A 21,864-nucleotide genomic window follows, 5' to 3' on the forward strand; every position below is an offset into this window, starting at 1 on the left:
TGGTGGTTCTTCGCTGTCAGTGAGGAATAACTGACTCAAGTCTCCCACAAAACGGAGGTGTCTTGGAAGACAGGGGCGGGCACAGAACTGAGGCCTAAGACACCCGCATGCTGCAGCTCTCAGATGAGCGAGAGCCACCGTGACGTGACGGGCAGGGGCAGAAGGCCAAGGCTGTGGGGCCACGGCTGTGGGGCCAGCCTTGGCCAGGTGCGGGGCAGGGTAGGGAGAGGGAGAGTTTTCTTTCCCGCTTCTAGTGGGAAATCAAGGAAAAGAGGCAACAACAGCTGCGGTCACCTGGGCCTCAGGGAACAAAGGCAGAGCTGCCAAGGCTCTGCACCCTCCTTAGGGCCACTAGGAACCCATTCAAATCTTCTCCACCTGGGCACTCCACCAGGGCTCCAGAAAATGCTGATTCCTGGATTCCACGAGCACCAACTCTATCGGGCAGCACCCCAGGGATCTGTATTCTAAACAAGGGACCCGGCGGACAAGAGCCAGGGGATGGTTGAGAACAATCGCTTCACCGCCAGCCTCTCCGTTACCAACAATCCAAGCGGCGGCCCAGACAGCAGCGGCGCTGCGCCTCAGCCGAGCTTGGGCTTCCCCCTAAGTCCCGCCCCGCTGCCCTGCGCGGATTGGTGGCGGATGGCAACTCTGGCGCCGATTGGGCGGCGGCGGAGTCGCTCGTGGAGACAGTGGGGTTCGGGTGCTCCAGGGTGCTAAATTTATCTTCAGACCGGGACCGCGCCAGCAGCGACTCGGATCTCTATGGAGGTGGCTTAGGCGATATCCCTGAGCTGAGAGCATCACCCTGTCCCCGCATCCCTCTTCCCTCTGTTTTGTTTTTCCATTCTCCTCCCTTCCCTCCCCCCTCCAGTCCGCGACGACTGGCTCTTGACCCTGTTCAGGCCTCGGCGAAGGTGAGGAGCAGAGCCGCTACCGCGGCTAAGCGGTGCGCCCTGAAATGGCCGCTGCGTTGAGCTGTCCAAAATGGCGGTCGCAGGCACAGCTGGGGACCGCGGCGCAGACCGTTCTCTCCGTCCCTGATGGAGCAGGAAGACCGTGCCGGGTGCTGAGACGTCTCCGTGTGGCGGCTCGCGGAGGCGATCGCCCCGGGACGCGACAGGAGCTCGGAGGCGAGGGTGGGCTGCGACAGGAAGCAAAGCCCCCAGACGCGGCGGTCTGCGGGCGGGGCGCGCGCCTGTGACAGGGAGGCCATGAGGGATGGCTGGTCCGGGCTGCACGCCCAGGTGACCGGTCCCGCAGTCAGGCTCTGGAAGGGCTGTCGTCCCCACCCCCTGACCAGCCTTGGCGGCCGGCCTGCACCTCGGCCCTGCCCTCCCTGCCCCAGAGGGTGTGGTGCACAGCCGGGGCCGCCCGAGGGTGGGGGGAAGCATTGTGTGTTACCTGTCAGTGCGCCCGGGAGAAGAGCCGAGAAAGGTGAATGGTTCTCCCCTCCTTTTCAGAACAGCAGTGGGAACTTGGCATTCTAGGGAGGCCAGGTCCTGCAGAGATTTGGGGACCCACCTCTGAGGAGGTGGGAATGAGGTCCTCCTTTCCGGAAACAAAGCAGGGGAGAGGGATCCTGATCCCGTAGGTGAACGAGCAGCTCCGGGAAGTTCCCTGCTGCTAAATCCAGTGGAGGCTGGAAGGAGGGTGAATCTGCTGCTCTTGCTTCCAGTAAGAAGTAGGGATTTCTCCTGCCACCAGTTTGAAGCCCTTGACTCTGGCAGTTGTAGCCCATTGTTAATCCATTTCTCTCTGCACCACCCAGCCCCTGGCACCGGACTTTGCTAGCGCTTGGGGAATAAAAAAAGAGTATTCAGGAAAACACAAGTAATAGCTAGGCCCTTGGGCTATGCATTCAAACTTTTTGGACTCTGTACTTGATTCTTCACTTGGAAGATATGTGAATTTAGGTGACTTAAGCTGTGTGTGTCTGAGGTTTGTTTTGAGATTGAATGGGGAATTAACACAGTTATTGGCACATGGTAAGCAATTATTACTCAATAAATGTTTTAGGACATTTGTTGTTGAGGGGACAAAAAATGGTTATAGCCCAAGGTATATATTAAAAAAAATAATAAAGGTTTATTTATTTGAAAGGCAGAGTTAGAGAGAAGGAAAGACAGAGTGAGATTTCATCTGCTGGTTCACTCCCCAGATGGCTGCAATGGCCAGGGCTGGGCTAGGCTGGAGCCAGGAGCTTCCTCCAGGTCTCCCACACAGGTGCAGAGGCCCAAGCACTTGGGCCATCTGCTTGCTGCTTTCCCAGGCTCATTAGCAGGGAGCTGGATTGGAAGTAGAGCAGCTGGGGGCTCGCACCAGCACCCATATGGGATGCAGGTTCTGCTATGGCAGAGTGCCGGACCCCCAAGGCATATTTCATGTAACACTTCCATGTGAGACTCAATGTAGATATAATGCTTAGTCTTAGAGACATTAAGATGAGCTGTACTTAAAATTAGATTTAGTTTTAAAAAATTTAATGTATTGCTATGAAGCTAGGAATAGGGGAACATCTCAAAGCTGGGTAATTGCCAAAGTATTAAACAATATGAAAATATTAGCATTTTAACTTTGCTAGATGTTAGGCATCTTCTGTTTCAGACCAAGATCTGCATTGCAATAGAGAATCATTTACACTGTCTAGACCTAAAATAAATTGTAATGACTGCTCATCTTAGAAGCTTGTAGTGAATTGTGCTTAATGCAGGGTCTAATTTTAATTTTTCTCATTCTAGGCTTTTGGTTACTCCCCTTCCTACCCCATCCTTTAATTTTATTCTTTTGAAGAGTCTGCGTTTCAAGCTGCCATGGTGGAGAGTATGATTGCAGAAGGGAGTACTCCTTATTTCAGGTATCTTATTCTCTAGCTGTTAATAGGAGCCCTTTGATTCAGGACCTAACATGAGATTACAAAATTTACTCTAGCCAGATTATAAAATTTAAATCAAAAGTAGTTATATTTGTATAGATAACAGTTGATGCTTTTAACTTAAAAGTTCTAACTTCAAACTGAACTTACTGTTGTTTAGAAGTTCTTAAATTGTTTTGCTCTTTTAATTGTGCTTTTTTATGTGAAAAATAAACCTATTAAAATTAGAGTTTATGTTTTCTTTAGGTCCTGGTTAAGTCTTCATCTGTAGTATAATGGAATGCAGAGTAATAAGTAAAAATATACATTTGGATGTGTCTTAATTTGGATACTGTAAACATTATGTAACTTTTAAGTCCAGAGAAACAGTACCTCATTTTTGGTCTCTAGTTTATTCTTCACTGTTAACATATAGCATTTAAGATGTAATAGAAATCTGTGTCTTGTAAAATTTTTAACTGAGTATTTTTAAATATAACTCATCAGAATTGTTGCTAGCCCTAGTGGGAGGAGACTTTAATAATAATAGCAGCGACAATATATCCTATGGTAGTAGGCATTAAAACACTAAAAGCCATTCCAAGATCTGTGTATATCATAAAACAGGGCTGGTAAATTATGGCCAATGCTCTCTGTTTTGTACATAAAATTTTACTGGAACATACTTAAGTCTGTTCTTTGATGTATTGTCTACAGCTGCTGTCGTGCTACAACTTTAGAGTTGAGTAGTTATAATCAAGACTGAACAGTTAGCAAAGCCAAAAATATTTATTATATGGCCCTTTACAAAAAATATTTCCAACCCCTGCAGTGATACATATTCCTAAATTCCTAGAAGTCCCTTCTTTATAATATATTTATCAACTCTTCCTTATCTTTTAGAAACATTGTTCCCAAACTGTGTTTTATAGAACATTCATATTCTCTGAGCAAGTGTTTTGAGAAAAAGGTTGATTCCAGCTATTGTTTTTCTTTTTAGTTTAATATATTTATTTAAATATAAACTTAAGACTACTAAACTCATTTCTATAGCTTTTATTTTTATGTGATAATCTACCTTTAAGAAAGGTATGCCACACCTGAGAGCACCAGGAAGTCGCATGAGAGATCAGCTGATACACGAATGTGTGATGTTCCATCTACGCGGTGATGCATAGGCAGCCTTTACAAATTAACTGATTTGTTGCTATCTATCATCTTTTTGATGATTGCTCATCTCCTTTGTATCCTGTCTTATAATTTCAACACATTTGTGATACTCAATGTTTATTCTAAATTAACCATGTTTTGTACCACAAACTCATTGCCCATGGATCTATTGCTGAAGCAAGGAAGTCTTAAACAAGAAGTAGAATCTTTCTGTTATCAAATTGTGTCTGAATCAAATGATCAAAAGGTTGGAATATTACAAAGTGAAGATGAACAGTTACAGCCTTCAGTTTCTAGAAAATCAGAAGGTGAGCTTTCCAGGGTCAAATTTATGTCCAATTCCAACAAACTAACAACATTTAGTAAGAAACCAAAACGAAGAAAATATGATGAAAGTTATTTGTCTTTTGGATTTACTTACTTTGGAAATAGAGATGCACCTCATGCTCAATGTGTATTATGTAAAAAAATTTTATCAAATAGCTCTTTAGCCCCTAGTAAGCTTCGAAGACATTTGGAAACCAAACATGCTGCGTATAAAGACAAAGACATAAGCTTTTTCAAGCAACATCTTGATTCACCTGAAAATAATAAACCCCCAACACCCAAAATTGTCAATACAGATAATGAAAGTGCCACAGAAGCCTCATACAATGTAAGTTACCATATAGCCCTGAGTGGAGAGGCTCATACAATTGGAGAATTGCTTATCAAACCTTGTGCAAAAGATGTAGTAATGCGGATGTTTGATGAACAGTATAGTAAAAAAATAGATGCAGTACAACTATCAAACAGTACTGTTGCACGTCGGATTAAAGATCTAGCTGCTGACATTGAAGAAGAGCTTGTTTGTAGACTGAAAATCTGTGATGGGTTTTCATTGCAACTAGATGAATCAGCCGATGTTTCAGGTCTTGCTGTGCTGCTTGTGTTTATTCGTTATAGGTTTAATAAATCTATTGAGGAAGATCTACTCTTATGTGAGTCTTTGCAAAGTAATGCTACTGGTGAAGAAATATTTAATTGCATCAACAGTTTTATGCAGAAACATGAAATTGAATGGGAAAAATGTGTTGATGTTTGTAGTGATGCTTCCAGGGCAGTGGATGGGAAAATTGCTGAGGCTGTCACCTTGATAAAATATGTGGCTCCCGCAAGCACCAGGAGTCACTGCCTACTATATAGACATGCACTAGCAGTTAAAATAATGCCTACTTCTCTCAAAAATGTGCTAGATCAGGCAGTACAAATCATCAATTACATTAAAGCTCGACCACATCAATCCAGACTACTAAAAATTTTATGTGAAGAAATGGGTGCTCAACACACAGCACTTCTTCTAAATACAGAGGTGAGGTGGCTTTCCCGAGGTAAAGTTCTTGTAAGACTTTTTGAACTTCGACGTGAACTATTGGTTTTCATGGATTCTGCTTTTCGACTATCTGATTGTTTAACAAATTCATCTTGGCTACTAAGACTTGCCTATCTTGCAGATATTTTTACTAAATTAAATGAGGTTAATCTGTCAATGCAAGGGAAAAATGTGACAGTTTTTACAGTGTTTGATAAAATGTCATCATTGTTAAGAAAACTGGAATTTTGGGCCTCATCTGTAGAAGAAGAAAACTTTGATTGTTTTCCTACACTCAGTGACTTTTTGATTGAAATTAACTCCACAGTTGATAAAGATATTTGCAGTGCTATTGTGCAGCACCTAAGGGGTTTGCGCTCTACTCTGCTAAAATATTTTCCTGCAACAAATGACAATAATGCTTGGGTTCGAAATCCTTTTACAATAACTGTTAAACCAGCCTCATTAGTAGCACGGGACTATGAGAGCCTTATTGATTTAACATCTGATTCTCAAGTGAAACAAAATTTTAGTGAGCTTTCCCTAAATGAATTTTGGAGTAGCCTAATTCAAGAATACCCAAGCATTGCAAGGCGTGCAGTTCGTGTACTTCTTCCTTTTGCAACAATGCACCTGTGTGAAACAGGGTTTTCATATTATGCTGCAACCAAAACGAAATACAGGAAAAGACTTGATGCTGCACCTCACATGCGGATCCGACTTAGCAACATTACACCTAATATTAAGCGGATATGTGATAAAAAGACACAGAAACACTGTTCTCATTAAGATTGAAGGGTTTTGCATGTCTCTTGATAACCAACCAAATGTAAGATGAAAATAAAAGATAATTTACTTCATCTCTGGTATTTGGGGTTTTTAAATAAACAGATTTTTCTTATCCTTAGATTTTAAGAAAGCTGAAGTATCAAAAATTTAAGCATATTGTGTTATTGGTATTTTTCTTTGTATTGTAATTTCAGGTGGTTCCATGGTCATAACTGGAAAATGATGCTCCACAAGATAAAGTCCCAGTTCCTTAGCATATATATCTGTTCAGGATCTAATCCCTACCATTCTTTTCTAGCCATGCCTACTCTGCACCTTCCAGTCCCAGGGAACCTTCTGCCGTTCCCTAAACATCACACTGTTTCATGATTTTAGATCCTGAGAAGAACTGTCACACCTCTTGTGTTCTGACTCCTATTTGCTTTTCAACACTTCAACTTAATTTAGGTACTTCCATTCTCTATAGCTCTATAGCTTTCTATTTTGACTACAATTCACCCCCCCCCCTTTTTTTTTTTTTTTGGCATCTCAATTGTCTCATGATTCCCAGTGTTACTGGACTGAATTCTTGGATTTTACCCAGCTATGTCTCCATTATCTGGCAAAAGCCTTTACTAAAGTAGATGCTTAGCCGGCACCATGGCTCAACAGGCTAATCCTCCGCCTAGCGGCGCCCGCACACCAGGTTCTAGTCCCGGTTGGGGCGCCGGATTCTGTCCCAGTTGTCCCTCTTCCAGACCAGCTCTCTGCTGTGGCCTGGGAGTGCAGTGGAGGATGGCCCAAGTGCTTGGGCCCTGCACCCCATGGGAGACCAGGATAAGCTCCTGACTCCTGCTTTCATATCAGTGCGGTGCGCTGACTGCATCGGCCATTGGAGGGTGAACCAACGGCAAAGGAAGACCTTTCTCTCTGTCTCTCTTTCACACTGTCCACTCTGCCTGTAAAAATAAAAAAAATAATAATAATAAAGTAGATGCTTAGTAAAGCAAAAAAATGGAGTAGAGGTTTCCTACTGTTCTCTTGATCAGCATGTTGACATGTGTGTACAAGTCTACCCTTGGGGTTTTTGGCTAGGTTATTTTATTAGCTAGAATTCATAGCATCCACTGTGCAGAAGTCATTGAGAAATGTGGGTTTTGTGATTTGATAACTGTTGAGGAAGAGGGGAGGAAGTATGAAGAATATTTTCATACATTTTATTTCTTACTTCCTAGATAGAGTATTATAAATTCCATATACTGCAGTCTAAAGTAATGAGACATTATAGTCCTGAAAGTGGTTAAGTATATTCCCATCAGTTCTTGGAATACTATAAAAGATTATTGACTGACTGCTGTTTCTAGACTACTTTTCCTATGACACACCATACAACACAAGTCCAGTGTTAAATATTTTATGTTACTCCTGTAGTCAAGAATTGCTGTGGATAACCATTATTTATTTAATCTCTCTTGTTAAAACTTACCTCCTCTTTGGAGAGTAGGGTTACCTCCTCTTGTTAAAGCAGAAAGTGGTAAAATGACTAGGTTCAAGTGCCTATTCTACTACTTAACTAGCTAGATAGCTGAAGGGATTTGAACATTGTTGAACTTTGGTTATCTCATCTGTAAAGTTATTACAACTCCTTTGAAGGGTTATAAAGATTAAATGAGAATATATATACAACTACTCCAACAGTGAATGATCAGAAATAATTATAAAATATATATCCTCTGCCATGCTAAATCTTGTCTCTGTTAACTTTGACTCTTCACTTAACACTTTCAGTATGAGTTTTTGTTTTTTTAAGATTTATTTATTTGAAAAGGTTGCAGAGAAGAGGTAGAGAGAGAGATACTTTCCATCTGCTGGTTCGCTCCTCAAATGGCTGCAATGGCCAGAGCTGAGCTGATCCAAAGCCACGAGCCAGGAGCTTCTTCCAGGTCTCCCATGTGTGTGCAGGGGCCAAGCACATGGGCCATCTTCCACTGCTTTCCCAGGTGCATTAGCAGGGAGCTGGACCAGAAGTGGAACTTGAACCAGTACCCATGGGATGCTGGTGCTGCAGGCCGGGGCTTTAACCTGCTGTGCCACAACACCAGCCCCTTAGTATGCATTTTTATTCTCTATGGAGACAATAGCTTTCCAGATCATGGAACCTTTTCTGAACTGAGGCAGCAAGATGAAGCATTTCTAACCCATGGTGGTTTTTTTTTTTCCCCTTTGTCACCTTACTAAGCACACGTTTATCTGTCAGGTACCTTAGGTGTATTGTGTGGTTTCAATAATCTTTTATATGAGTTTTATAAGATTAAATAATTTCAGGACTTGCATGAGGTCCTACAGTAAGCAGTAGTATTTAGTTTAACTCTTTCCAAAAGACACTACATTCCTCCAGTCATTGCATTTCAAACTTTTAAGAGAATCAAACAGTGCCTTGGAAACATAGCCCAAAACTCTGCTCAAATCTGGACATTTTGAGCTCTTATGTTTTCTTCTAAATTCACTCCAAATTTCCATCTACTTCAAAGTATGACTGCCAATTTTTATGTTAAAATAGGGATTGATGGGGCCAGTGCTGTGGCTCATATGGTTAATCCTCCACCTGCGGCGCTGGCATCCCATGTGGGTACTGGGTTCTAGTCCCGGCTGCTCCTCTTCCAGTCCAGCTCTCTGCTGTGGCCCAGGAAGGCAGTGGAGGATGGCCCAAGTGCTTGGGCCCCTGCACCCACGTGGGAGACTAGGAAGAAGCACCTGGCTCCTGGCTTTGGACCGGCGTATCTCCGGCCATAGCGGCCATTTGGGGGGTGAACCAACGGAAGGAAGACCTTTCTCTTCATCTCTCTCTCGCTGTCTAACTCTATCTGTCAAATTAAAAAAAAAAAAAAAATAGGGATTGAATTGCTATCAAGTGATAGTAATTCTCAAAAAATATGCATTGTGGTTCCTCATGCATGCAACACTCTTAACCTACTAATCCCAGAATTAAACCCTAATTTGAGAAGCACGCACAATGCCATTATGTCCATGTCTGCCTTAAACCTCAAGTCTCATGACTAGACTTCTTAGGTGATTGCTAAGCCTGAGCCCCTGATTAGTTCATCTGTTCAAGATGTCACCCTCCTAAGAAATGTAGCCTTTCTTGTTTTACAATTCTTTCCCCTTTGGGAGTGTAGATTCTTACATTTAAGTCTAATCCCAATAACTGAGACCCTACCTAACTTCTTGATAGCAGCTGTTTGCCTTTTCTGGAACCTACAGAACTAACCTATAGATAACATGTGTAGCTAATGAAAATGGACTTTCAGTACCTGAAGGTGGGTCTGGTACCTGCAGGACAATAAAAAATTCTAGTACCAGATTGCAATTTTTAGATTACTGTAACCTCCTATAGTTACCATAACTGAATCTCAAAAGATTCTCTTCCTTCATGTTTAAACCCTACCTACCCTTCATAATTGGTTTCCTTTCCTAAAGAGATTTATTTATTTATTTATTTATTTGAGAGGCAGAGAAAGAGAGAGAGTGAGTTCTTCATCCACTGGTTCACTCCCCAAATGGCTGCAATGGCCAGAGCTAGGCCGATCTGAAGGCAGGAGCCAGAAGCTTCTTCCAGGTCTCCTACGTAGGTGCAGGGGCCCAAGGACTTAAACCATCTTCCACTGCTTTCCCAGGCCATAACAGAGCTGGATCAGAAGTGGAGCAGCTGAGACTCTTAACTAGTGCCCATATGGGATGCTGGCACTGCAGGCGGTGGCTTTACCCACTATGCCTTAGTGCCAGCCTTCAGAATTGGTTTTCTACTCTATAACAGCACAAAATAGGGAGCACTGCCAATTCACCCTTTGGTTACCATCTGCCAATACAGTGTTCCTGGAACTCCAAAGGAACAGCTATTAAAGGAAGAAATGAGTAGCATTCCGCTTAATTATGGGAAGGGGCTATTTGAGGATTATTTATTATATTTTTGTGGCACCCTCAAATGACACCTAGCTTTCCTACCTGTACATGAAACAGTAAAATTCCTTTGGTATATCCAGCCTCAGGACTTTGTCACTATTAAGGCCTATGTTTTGGTGATTTAAATTGGCTGTGATTTCCTTAGAAAATTGATTCATATGTCAATCTTGCTGTGCCATCACACATTAATAACTCGTTAATTCTTTTGGGTCGTTTCTAAAACTTAGCAAATTATTGATTTTAAAAAGTGCTCAGTGAATTGAATTTCCCACTTTAAAAATTAAGTGTTGATATAGTCCATACTAAAATATTATTAAAATTAGCTTTGTAATCCTTAACATAATTGAACAGATAAGGCACTAAAATAAGCCTTTAGAAGACTTCAAAAGTGTAATTTAAGGCAATCCCCTACTGCCTTAAAAAATAAGTCACCTACAGTTCTTGAAAGCATCCATCAACTGTGTAAACCTAGTTACCTCTGAAAATTAATGCATACTAATTAGTGTTCATTTTTTAAAGTTGGTTGTAAGTGCACTGTTAATTAGCATAATGGAAAGAATTCTGAAGGTACGTATCAAGAGATACATGTTCTGCAACTAATTAACTGCCTAGATAAGTTTGACCCTCCACAGAACTTAGTTTCCTCTGGCCGGCACCGCGCCTCACTAGGCTAATCCTCCGCCTTGCGGCGCCGGCACACCAGGTTCTAGTCCCAGTCGGGGCACCGATCCTGTCCCGGTTGCCCCTCTTCCAGGCCAGCTCTCTGCTGTGGCCAGGGAGTGCAGTGGAGGATGGCCCAAGTGCTTGGGCCCTGCACCCCATGGGAGACCAGGATAAGCACCTGGCTCCTGCCATCGGATCAGCGCGGTGCGCCGGTCGCAGCGCGCCTACCGCGGCGGCCATTGGAGGGTGAACCAACGGCAAAAGGAAGACCTTTCTCTCTGTCTCTCTCTCTCACTGTCCACTCTGCCTGTCAAAAATAAAAAAAATAAAATAAAGAACTTAGTTTCCTCATTTATAAAATGAACTAGAATGAGCTCTATCCGTTAGATAAGATCATAATTAAAAATAAGTGGTAATATGTGCTGTTTTTTGAAATACCTATTTTTCTTTAAGAGCTCATTTTTTTAATGAATGTCTTACCATAATAATTTCCACAACCACCAAATGATAAAGTTTATAGATTATCTCATGGATATTTAATTGGATGGAAGGAATGAAGTGCTTTTTAAGAAAGGAGACATGCTTTGTAATTTAGGAAACATTGAAGGGAAAAATAAAATTTATTTGTTTAGACCCAGTATCAAACATTTTTTAATCTCAGTCCAGAAGAAGAAACAGATTTTATGTTTTGATCCAAGTGTGTGTGTGTGTGTGTGTATACACCAGTTTTTCATAATGTAGTACTAACCCTTTATAATACAGTCTCAGATTTTATATTCTATTTAATTTTTTAGCTTTTTAATTTCACTATCTATTCTTGGGTTATGACACACATATAAGTTTGAAAAACACGTGTGTCAAGCCACTGCTTTTAATAAATACTCTTGAGGAGCCTGTATCTGAGCTTACTAAGGTATACCATTTGGTCCAGGCATAGCATGTGACTTAAAACAAGCCAGTGAAGAGCAAGGGCAATATTACAACGACACCGGAAAAAGATGCCCTTCAGTCTTCAAGAGGAGATAAATAAATGCAGGAGCTAAAATACTGCAGCTTTCTACCTACCAGGCTGTGGATAAGGCCAACAAATTAGAGCAAAATCAAGAAACTGTTGATCAAGTCAACCAGAGCCCTGACTGAACCATACTTGAACACTATAGTGTCTTTTGGGTTTTTTTTTGTTTGTTTGTTACCTAGGTTAATAACTGCCCTTTATTGTTCAAGAGAGTTTAAGTTGGGTTTCTATTTACCAAAAGCAAAATCATCCTAATAAAGTAGTCTACAGGAAAAGCAATATAAAACTAAAATGTATTGATAAAGTTACTGCAATAATGAATGTCACCACAAAGAAACACTGATCCCTGGTTATTTAGCCCTCGACCATGGTATTAACAATTTGAAATTCTGCTAGTGGTGATATTTTCTAGAGTAGAAGCTAAGTCAACACATGTATTGGCATTATTAACATCAAATGCCATTTCATTTATCTTAATGACCATAATAAATGGATTTTATTTATTAGCCTAAATAATGTGTAATTATTATCTTAAAACAAAGTTGTTCATTTTTCCTTTAATTTTCTGAAGACCATGATAAAGATGATGAAAGTTTTTTAAGGCTTATTAAGACAGAGTAGCAAAGGAAATTATTGGCCAGAAATAGGTTGATTATTAAAACTTGTTATCTGGGGCAGGTATTTGGTCTATAGTTAAGATGCTCATGTCCTGTTTGAGTTTGCGTCTCAGAGTTGGTTCCCAGTTCCAGCTCCCTGATGAGGCAGTGGGTGACAGCTCAAGTAGTTTGATCCCTACCACCAATGTCAAGGGCTCCCAACCATGATCTCATTAAAGGCATTTCGGGAGTGAACAGCAGATGAGAGTTCTTGTCTTTGTCTTTCTCTGTCTCTCTGCCTCTTAAATAATGTTTTTGAAGTGCCTTTCTATCAAAGTTGTAAACAAGTTCCCTGAAGGATTGTTGCTTAGAGGACCCATTAGTACAGGAGTAGTATCTACCCACATAGGGGCATGTCTTTCAAAAAGTGCAAAGTTTGGGTGATACTAGTGTTGAGGTGGATTCGTTCTGAGAGGAGGAGTGTGGTGGGGGCAAGAGGCACAGAGTCACCACACAGACCCCGAGAGCCGGGTGAAAGCAGGCCAGAGGTGAGCAGCCTGCAGACTCATTTATTTCAGTTGGTACAGCAGCTTAAATAGCCATGGCAGCCAATCCAGTCAAGGGGTGGTCTGTGCCCTAACCAATCACAGCCTGTTGCCAGGCAGTTTCCGTTGCCAGCAGCCATCTTGGCATGGCCTTCTCATTCCACCACATACTGTGACCTACAAAAACTTGAGAAGATCAGCAGTTTGGGGACCCTAATTTGGGAAATTGTGAAAGATTCTCCATCTTAAAAGCAAGAACCATACTTTGGGCCTGTTTTCATTCCATACAATACCATGCTAGGCTCCTTGTGTCACTGTTAATTTGGGCAGTTATCCAGATTTGTCACAGAAAAGTACATTAATCAAAGGCCCGTGGTCTAAAAAATGCCCAAATTTGGCTTTTTGCTTTTATTATCAAGTGAGGGGAATAAACACTGAGTTTCCAAGCTTTGTTTCGTATCTTCTACAAACTGACTGCTACTACCATGTCCTTTTTCCTGCCACAGCTCTTCCCCAAGTCTCGTCCTTTGGAGAGGGTTCCAGAATTATTAGTGGTTGGAGAAGTAAAGGGGGCTTACCCTTACTGATTTCGCTATTGGAATTATTTTTTTTTTTTAGTTTAATTTTAAGCTCTTTCTACCTTAGTCATGATTTCAAATTTCTTAAAAAGAAGTGGCCCTGTCATCCCTGCCCAAATTATATAACAGAGCCCTAATATTCAGGGATCTGAATGATACAGTACTGGGTGAGATTGGAATGATAGAATATTGTTATATTCCAAGGCTTTTCTCCATGCTACTAAGCAATATTTTAAGACTCACTCTGAATGTCCATTTCCATAGCACTTAATCAGTAATCTGCAATTAATTCTGCATAGTATATTTAATCATATCTATGCAAGAATTAGTTGCCTGGCACAACTACTTGTGTTTTTTTGTTTGTTTGTTTGTTTTTTTTTTTTTTAGCAGAGGGCCTTTAAAATACAAAATGTTATTTTTACTATTCTAGATGTATAAATGTTGGTTAGATATCATCCCTTATAAGAAATAAAAATTAAGGGTTGTACTGTGGCTGAGTAGGTTAAGCCTCAATCTGTGGCTCTGGCATCCTATATGGGCACTGATTCAAGTCCTAACTGTTCCCCTTCTGATCCAGCGCTCTGCTATGGCCTGGGAAAGCAGTGGAAGATGGCCCAAGTGCTTGGGACCGTGCACCCATGTGGGAGACCCAGAAGAAGCTCCTGGCTCCTAGCTTCACATCGGCATGACTCCAACTGTTGCAGCCATTTAAGAAGTGAACCAGTAGATGGAATACCTCTCTTTTCTCTCTCTATCTCTGTAACTCTGCCTCTCAAGTAAATTAATAAATCTTAAAAAAAAAAAGATTCAGGGCTGGCATTTAACCTAACAGTTAAGTAAAAAAGTCAGCATATTCTTAATGCCTCAGAGGATTTTGGAGTCCTTTAAAGGACTCCAGATTCATTCAACAACGTTCACTTCATCATTTTTTCCCTTCAATACAGCACCTATTTCAAGAAACAGAGTGAAACTGGCTATAGAATCATCTACCTTACCAGTGACTCACTTTTAAATATACATATATTCTGTCAAGCAACATGATTTAAATAGACAGCTGTCATCAGGAACTAAGCCAGCATTCCTTTTCATACAGGCATTGGGAAGAAAAAAAAGTCATTTTCTGACAGACTGTACTTACTCTTAGATAAAAATTCTCAAAAGCTTTAGTACCAAATACAACATAGCCCTCTGGTCCTGTGGACCTATAATCTGAATCTCGCTTATGTTTTCACAATATAGGAAATTCTCAGATTGTTCCTGCATGCATCGAATAAGTTAAGCACTTCTTGAATTATGCAACACCTCCAACATATACTTACTCTACTTTTGCTTAATTTTATACTCAAAGAAAAACTCAGACTTCCGTCAACTGAACTTTGTGTCAAAATATGAGAGATGAATAGAGCTGATGAAACAGAGGCATGAAGTTCAAAACGCAAACCTTTAGTAAAAATCAATGAAGAAATATTTCCTGGGTGTATGGAGCATTTATGTAGAATTCAGCCAAATACTGAAACAACCATGTCTCTACCTTATATAACATCGTTGCTAGTGAAGTTAAATCAAGAATCAAAGCAAAGTTTGTGATGAATTAAACACTGAATCTCCAAATCATAAAAGGTTTAAGATGACTAAATGTGAGAAACAGTAAAAATTTAAATTTGTTTTTCTAATTTTATAATGTATAAGATGGAATGTAGTCTTCAGGAAGGCAGAGACCTTGACTTTCTTATTCTCTCTTCTTAGGTCCTGTGATAATGCCTGATGCTTAAGTGAGTGTTGAATGTCAACATGGTACTGGTGAAAAAAGGACCAGGTTCGAGTCAGCTCTGACACTTTATTTTTATTATTACTTAAAGATGTTATTTCTTTATTTGAGAGGCAGAGTTACAGACAGAGAAGTCTTCCATCTTCTGGTTCACTCCCCAAATGGCCACAATGGCCAGAACTGTGCAGATCTAGAGTCGGGAGCTTCTTCCAAGTCTCCTACATGGGTGTAAGGCCCAAGAATTTGGGCCATCAGCAGGGAACTGGATTGGAAGTAGAACAGCCAAGACTTGAACTGGCGCCTATATGAGGTGCTGGTTTCACAAGTAGAGGCTTAACCTACTATACCACAGTGCCAGCCCAACTGGGACACTTTATAGTTGTGGAAACTTGGACAAGTCACTTAAGCACGTCCTAAAAAAAAAAAAAAAGTAAAGTTATTTGAAAAGCGGAGAGAGGAAAAGAGAGATCTGCTGGTTCACTCCTCAAGTGGCTGGAATAACCAAAGCTAGTCCAGGCCAAAGCCAAGAGCCAGGAAATCCATCCTGTCTCCAACATGGGTGGCAGGGGCCCAAGTGCTCGGGCCATCTTTCACTGCCTTTCCAGGCACATTAGCAGGGAGCTGGATCAGAAGCAGAGCAGCCAGAACTTGAACTGGCAATCCCGCATGGTATGCAAGGATTGCAAGTGATGGCTATCAGCACCATTTTGGAGATGAGGAACCTAAAGCTCTGAATTAGTTGTCAACTGTATAACAGATTGCCCCCAAATTTGGTGTAAAACATCACCATTACCTCCTAGTTTGAATAGGTCAGAAATCAGATGCAGTTTAGCTTTAGACCCTACTTCAGTGTCTTCCACAGGCTTTAGGGAAGGTGTTGGTCAGGGCTACAGTCATTTCAGGCTCCACTAGATTGGGATCCACTTTTTTTTTTTTTTAAGATTTATTTATTTATTTATGTGAAAGAGAGGGAGAGACAGATTTTTCCATCCACTGATTCACTCTCCAGATGGCCAGAATGGCCAGGGCTGGCCCAGGCCAAAGCCAGGAATAAGGCACTGATTCAGAAGTAGAGCAGCCAAGGACATAAACTGGCACCCATATGGGATGCCACCAGAATTGCAGGCAGCAGCTTTACTCACTACACCATAACACCAGCCCCCTAGGATCCACTTTCAACCTCACTCCTGTCTGCAGGGTTTGGTTTCTTGACAATGTGGACTTCTGTTGAGCAGCTCACAACCGTATCAGCTGGCATCATCAAAGTGAGCAAATGAGAGTGCCAGTAAGGCTGAAGTCAGCCTTTTTATAATCTAAGTTTGAAAGTGACAGCCTATCACCTTTGTTGTATTCTGTTCATTAAAAGTGACCCAGCCCATATTCAAGGGAGAGGAATTACACAAGTGCACAAATACTAAGAGGCAGAGATAATTGTAAGCCATTTTCGAAGGTATCTCCCATAGGCTCATGGTGTTCAAGCTGCTTATCTAAAGCCGGTAAGTAGCAAACCTGAGATTCCAAGTTACTTCTGGCTGACCACAGAACCCACTGTGTTTCCCATCTACTATTCTTTTCTCAATGAATACAGAGGAATAACGAATGGTTAGCATAAACATGCTTAGAAATGAATCTAAAATGTTAAAAATTGGTCCTTAAGGATAGAATAAGCCATCTTCAACCTAATTGTTTTTTCTAGTATTGTTCATCCTAGCCATTTTTCTTTATATTTAAGGCAAGTTAAATCTTTTTCATTAATATAAGAAATTGCACATTTTTATGATAATTTTCTTTTTTTTTTTTTTTTTTTTTTGACAGGCAGAGTGGACAGTGAGAGAGAGAGACAGAGAGAAAGGTCTTCCTTTTGCCGTTGGTTCACCCTCCAATGGCCGCCGCGGTAGCGCGCTGCGGCCGGCGCACCGCGCTGTTCCGATGGCAGGAGCCAGGTGCTTCTCCTGGTCTCCCATGGGGTGCAGGACCCAAGCACTTGGGCCATCCTCCACTGCACTCCCTGGCCACAGCAGAGAGCTGGCCTGGAAGAGGGGCAACCGGGACAGGATCGGTGCCCCAACCGGGACTAGAACCCGGTGTGCCGGCGCCGCAAGGCGGAGGATTAGCCTGTTGAGCCACGGCGCCGGCCGATAATTTTCATTTTTAAAAGCAGAACACAAAGTAGAAGTTACTGCTCAGCAAAACTATCTAAGGAAAATAACCTTGTGGACATTAGTTTATTAATAGACCTTTGGAGAACATATCTTTCTTAATATATTCACAGTTTAGGGGTGTGAGAATATAAATGTGTCAATAACAGTAAAAGTGTAACAAGGGACTAGTAAGTTCAGAGAAGAAATATGACCCATGTGTAAGTCAAAGAAGAACTCGGGAAAAATATATGAGTATTTATTTATTTGACAGCCAGAGTGGACAGTGAGAGAGAGACAGAGAGAAAGGTCTTCCTTTTCCATTGGTTCACCCCCCAATGGCCACTGCTGCCTGCATGCTGCGACCTGCGCACCGCGCTTGTCTGAAGCCAGAAGCCAGGTGAGCAGTGGCGCCGGCCAATATATGAGTCTTAAACCATGAATCCGAGTTTACCTGGTGACTAAGTTGTTTTGTTTCGTGTGTGGCCCAAGATTCCTAGCAAATTTGAAATTTTGAGGACCCTTTGAAAATTAGAAGATAGATGCTATTAGGGGCTGGTGATACGGTGTAGTGAATAAAGCTGCTACTTGTAATACCGGCCTCCCACGTGGGCACTGGTTCGTGTCTGTTTGTCTCTTTCTAACTCTGACTTTCAAAATGAGTAAATAAATCTTAAAAAAAAAAAAAAAAAGAAGGGATTAAATAGATAAAGCAGGAATAAGGGTTCAGGCTTAAAGTTGATAGAAACGTGTAATTGGGGAATGGGAGTAAGGGAGGCACAGTGTTCTAGAACACCGTAAGGAGTGTTGGGCAATAGAATTTGAAACCTCTGATTGAATTGGCTTCTTCTCCCTTTTACTCTTCTTCAAAGCTGATGGTACCTGCAAATTGTATTTTTCCCCACCTAGCTATGTGAGTCTGGAAATTTAAGACAGATAAGCCGGGTGATATCATGGTTTCATCAGGAAAGGAAGCCTCACTTCATATACACTGGCATGCCCTGTCAAAGATGACATCTTGTCCCTCCCTCACAATCAGAGCAAGCTATAGTAAACAGACAGCATCATACACAGAGAAGATGAGAGCAAAACCAAGAATTATCAAATACCCAAGGAGACTCTTGCCATGAAAATGTGTCACCAACCAATAAACAAAGAACTAACACCAAAGCGGATAATTATAAGAGTAAACAAAGGAGGATTTTTAAAATCAGATATGTACTTAGTGCATACTGAGTGTGGGGTCAGGCATTGTTCTAAGTACCTTACATGTATTTTTAATTTAATATTTATATAGAATATTCCTCAGAAGAATGATAAGAATAACTTTTATGAAAAACAATGAGCTAAAGATTATTAAAATTGAAAAATGAACTAAACAGTGAATGGACTTTCATGAAGAGCAAATTGACAAAACTGGAAAAATAAGCTGAAGAATTATTCCAAAGGAACAAAATTACTAAGAGAGGGTGATTTAAGAGACAGGTAAATTTAGAGATTCCAGTATCTTTTGCATAGTTCCAAAGAGACAACATAGAATACTAAGAAGGAAATAATTGGGTACATGATGGAAGAAAAAGTTCTGGTATTATATATGTAATGCTACTTGCATTTCTTTTTCTTTCTTTCTCTCTTTTTTTTTTTTGGACAGGCAGAGTTAGACTGTGAGAGAGAGAAAGACAGAGACAGAGAGAAAGGTCTTCTTTCCATTGGTTCAACCCCCAAATGGCTGCTACGGCCAGCGTGTTGCGCTGATCCAAAGCCAGGAGCCAGGTGCTTCCTCCTGGTCTCCCATGCAGGTGCAGGGCCCAAACACTTGGGCCATCCTCCACTGCCTTCCTGGGCTGCTACTTGCATTTCTAAATATAATAAAACATATGAGTGCATCTTATTTTTTTTCCAGATTGAATCTACAATTTCATCAATTTTGTATATATCTCTGAACTTTAATATGTACTCTGTTTTCATGATTACTGTGCTTGTTTTTTAAACGTTTTTGTTTTGAAATTAAGGTTTACAGAAAAATTACAAAAATAGTAGATACTCTTTAGCTGATTTCCTCTTATATTAAACCCATAGTAAAATTATCAGAATTAATAAATTAAGTACAATACCATTAGCTATAGATTAGAACTACATCATGTATAAACTAGAGCAGATGGGCTGGTGTTGTGGCATAGCAGTAAAGCCTGCAGTGCCGGCTTCCCATATGGGCGCCTGTTTGAGACCTGGCTGCTCCACATCTGATCCAGCTGTCTGCTATGGCCTAGGAAAGCAGTAAGATGGCCCAAGTCCTTGGGCTCCTACACCCACGTGGGAGACCCGGAAGAAGCTCCTGGCTCCTGACTGGGTCAGCGCAGCTCCAGCTATTGCGACCAATTGGGGAGTGAACCAGCAGATAGAAGACCTCTCTCTCTGCCTCTCCTTCTCTCTGTGTAACTCTGACTTTCAAATAAATAAATAAATCTTTAAATAAAAAAAAAGGCTAGAGCAGAAAACAAATCAATGAGAATGATTAACATGTGTAGATATATACAGAATAAGACAAAGCAGAGAGGTAGGTACTGTGTCATTCTATAACTGGTCTTGAGGTCACTGTTCACAGCACTCTTCCATCATCATCTATCTTATGTTCATTTTGCCAGTTTCAGCTGGTTGAAGTTTTCACATAATATGGTAATTTTTATTCTGGAGAAATTGTAGTTCTTGGTGGTTCTGCTTGAATTGGATTGATTTAATCTATTAACTTACTACTGTAGATGGCAATGCCAGCAAGTGACCCAAAGCATCCTCTAGGGACTTGCTCCTCTCCCCATTGCACCAATGGAATGAAGAGACCAAAATAAATCAACTGCTAGTATAAACTTCCAGTTAAATGGAACCATTCTTGGGTTTTCTGGGGGTAGAGAATTGCTTCTTTGATATTAAGACCTCTAAATAGGCAAAGCCCAAAAGTTATGGGACTAGGAAGCAAAAACATTCCAAGAGTACATCAGTAGGTATAATAGAGAGGTTTATCTCATTTGTGAGTTTTCCAGCTGATATACATAAGAGAGAAACAGTGCATTAGGTCGGTTGCTGGTGCACAGCACTAAATATTCTAAGACAGGAGTTGGCAATTTTGGTCTGTAAAGGGCCAAATAGTACATAGTCCAGGCTTTAAGGGCTGCATGTGGTATCTGTCACATACTGTTTCTGTTTACTTCCTTAAAAATGTAAAAACTATTTTTTTTAAGTTTTTATATATTTATTTGAGAGGTAGAGTTACAGAGAGAGGGAAGGACAGAAAGAAAGGTCTTCTATCCACTGTTCACTCCCCAAATGGCCATAATGGCTGGGCTAGGCTGATGCAAAGCCAGGAGCCAGGAGCTTCCTCTGGGTCTTCCATGCGGGTGCAGAGGCCCAAGTGCCATCTTCTACTGCTTTCCCAGGCCATAGCAGAGAGCTGGACTGGAAGAGGAGCAGCCGGGATACAAACTGACGCCCATGTGAGATGCTGGTGCCGCAGGTGAAGGCTTCCTAAAAATCATTCTTTTTTTTTTTAAAGGATTTTTTTTAATTTGACAGGTAGAGTTACAGACAGTGAGAGAGAGAGAGAGAGAGAGAGAGAGACAGAAAAGTCTTCCTTCTGTTGGTTCACCCCCCAAATGGCTGCTATGGCCAGCGCTGCGCCAATCCAAAGCCAGGAGCCAGGTGCTTCTTCCTGGTCTCCCATGTGGGCGCAGGGCCCAAGGACTTGGGCCATCCTCCACTGCCTTCCTGGGCCACAGCAGAGAGCTGGTTGAGGAACAACCGGGACTAGAACCCGGTGCCCATATGGGATGCCCGCGCCGCAGGCGGAGGATTAACCAAGAGAGCCATGGCGGCGGCCCCCTAAAAATCATTCTTAAAGTCTAAACAAAAGCAGAATGCAAGCCATATTTGCCCTTAGAGTGTAATTTGTTAATCCCTGCCATAGGACAATATTGTATTCTTGCAAAATGTTCCCTCCCTGCTAGCACTGGAACTGAGTCTTCAAAAAGCCAATCAGAAGTTTCTAAAGGCCAACTGTGTCTGCATAATGGGATACACTGTACAGTAAGACAAGTGAATCCTGTGAGTATAGTATTCTGGGTCACCAGGGATTAACACTATTGTCAGATAATCCCTTAAGAGTCAAGATACTTCCCTTCTCACTGTGTCAGTTTTACCCTGGTAAATAGCTGTATGTCCCTTTTGGAGTAAACTAAGAGATTTGTACAACATACTTTTAATGTACTCACAAGGTCCTTTCGCAAAGAGACAGCATACTCTGTACACAAGGGCTTCTTGAGTAAACTTCCCAGGACTGGGAAATGGATGAGGACTATTACTCTTAGTGATATTTAGTTAGGCCTCTATTTTCCGGCCTAGATTTTGTTCATTGGCATAAATCTTTTAAGTCCTTAGTGAGCTGCTCATCTATTTTATGTGCTA

At 41.5% G+C, this 21,864-nt stretch overlaps 1 protein-coding gene across 7 annotated transcripts in view; it reads left to right on the plus strand.

Moving 5' to 3' along the window:
- The first annotated feature begins 708 nt into the window (after positions 1-708).
- The window catches only part of ZBED5 (zinc finger BED-type containing 5), a 43,426-nt gene continuing 22,270 nt past the window's right edge, over positions 709-21,864 (plus strand). The window contains exons 1-3 of one of the 7 annotated variants that reach the window (XR_009866378.1): positions 709-920; positions 2,745-2,860; positions 15,250-15,320. Coding sequence is in view for 3 of the 7 variants with exons in the window: in XM_062196497.1 (XP_062052481.1) it covers positions 4,083-6,167 (2,085 nt within the window). In the remaining 4 variants the exon portion in view is untranslated. Of the gene's footprint in view, positions 921-2,744; positions 2,861-3,910; positions 6,239-6,361; positions 7,137-14,080; positions 14,299-15,249; positions 15,321-21,864 lie in introns of those variants that run through there. The other 6 variants (XR_009866376.1, XR_009866377.1, XM_062196497.1 and 3 more) reach the window with 6 other exon arrangements.

The sequence above is a fragment of the Lepus europaeus genome, chromosome 7 (assembly GCF_033115175.1).
Source record: "Lepus europaeus isolate LE1 chromosome 7, mLepTim1.pri, whole genome shotgun sequence".
NCBI classification, from domain to species: Eukaryota; Metazoa; Chordata; class Mammalia; order Lagomorpha; family Leporidae; genus Lepus; species Lepus europaeus.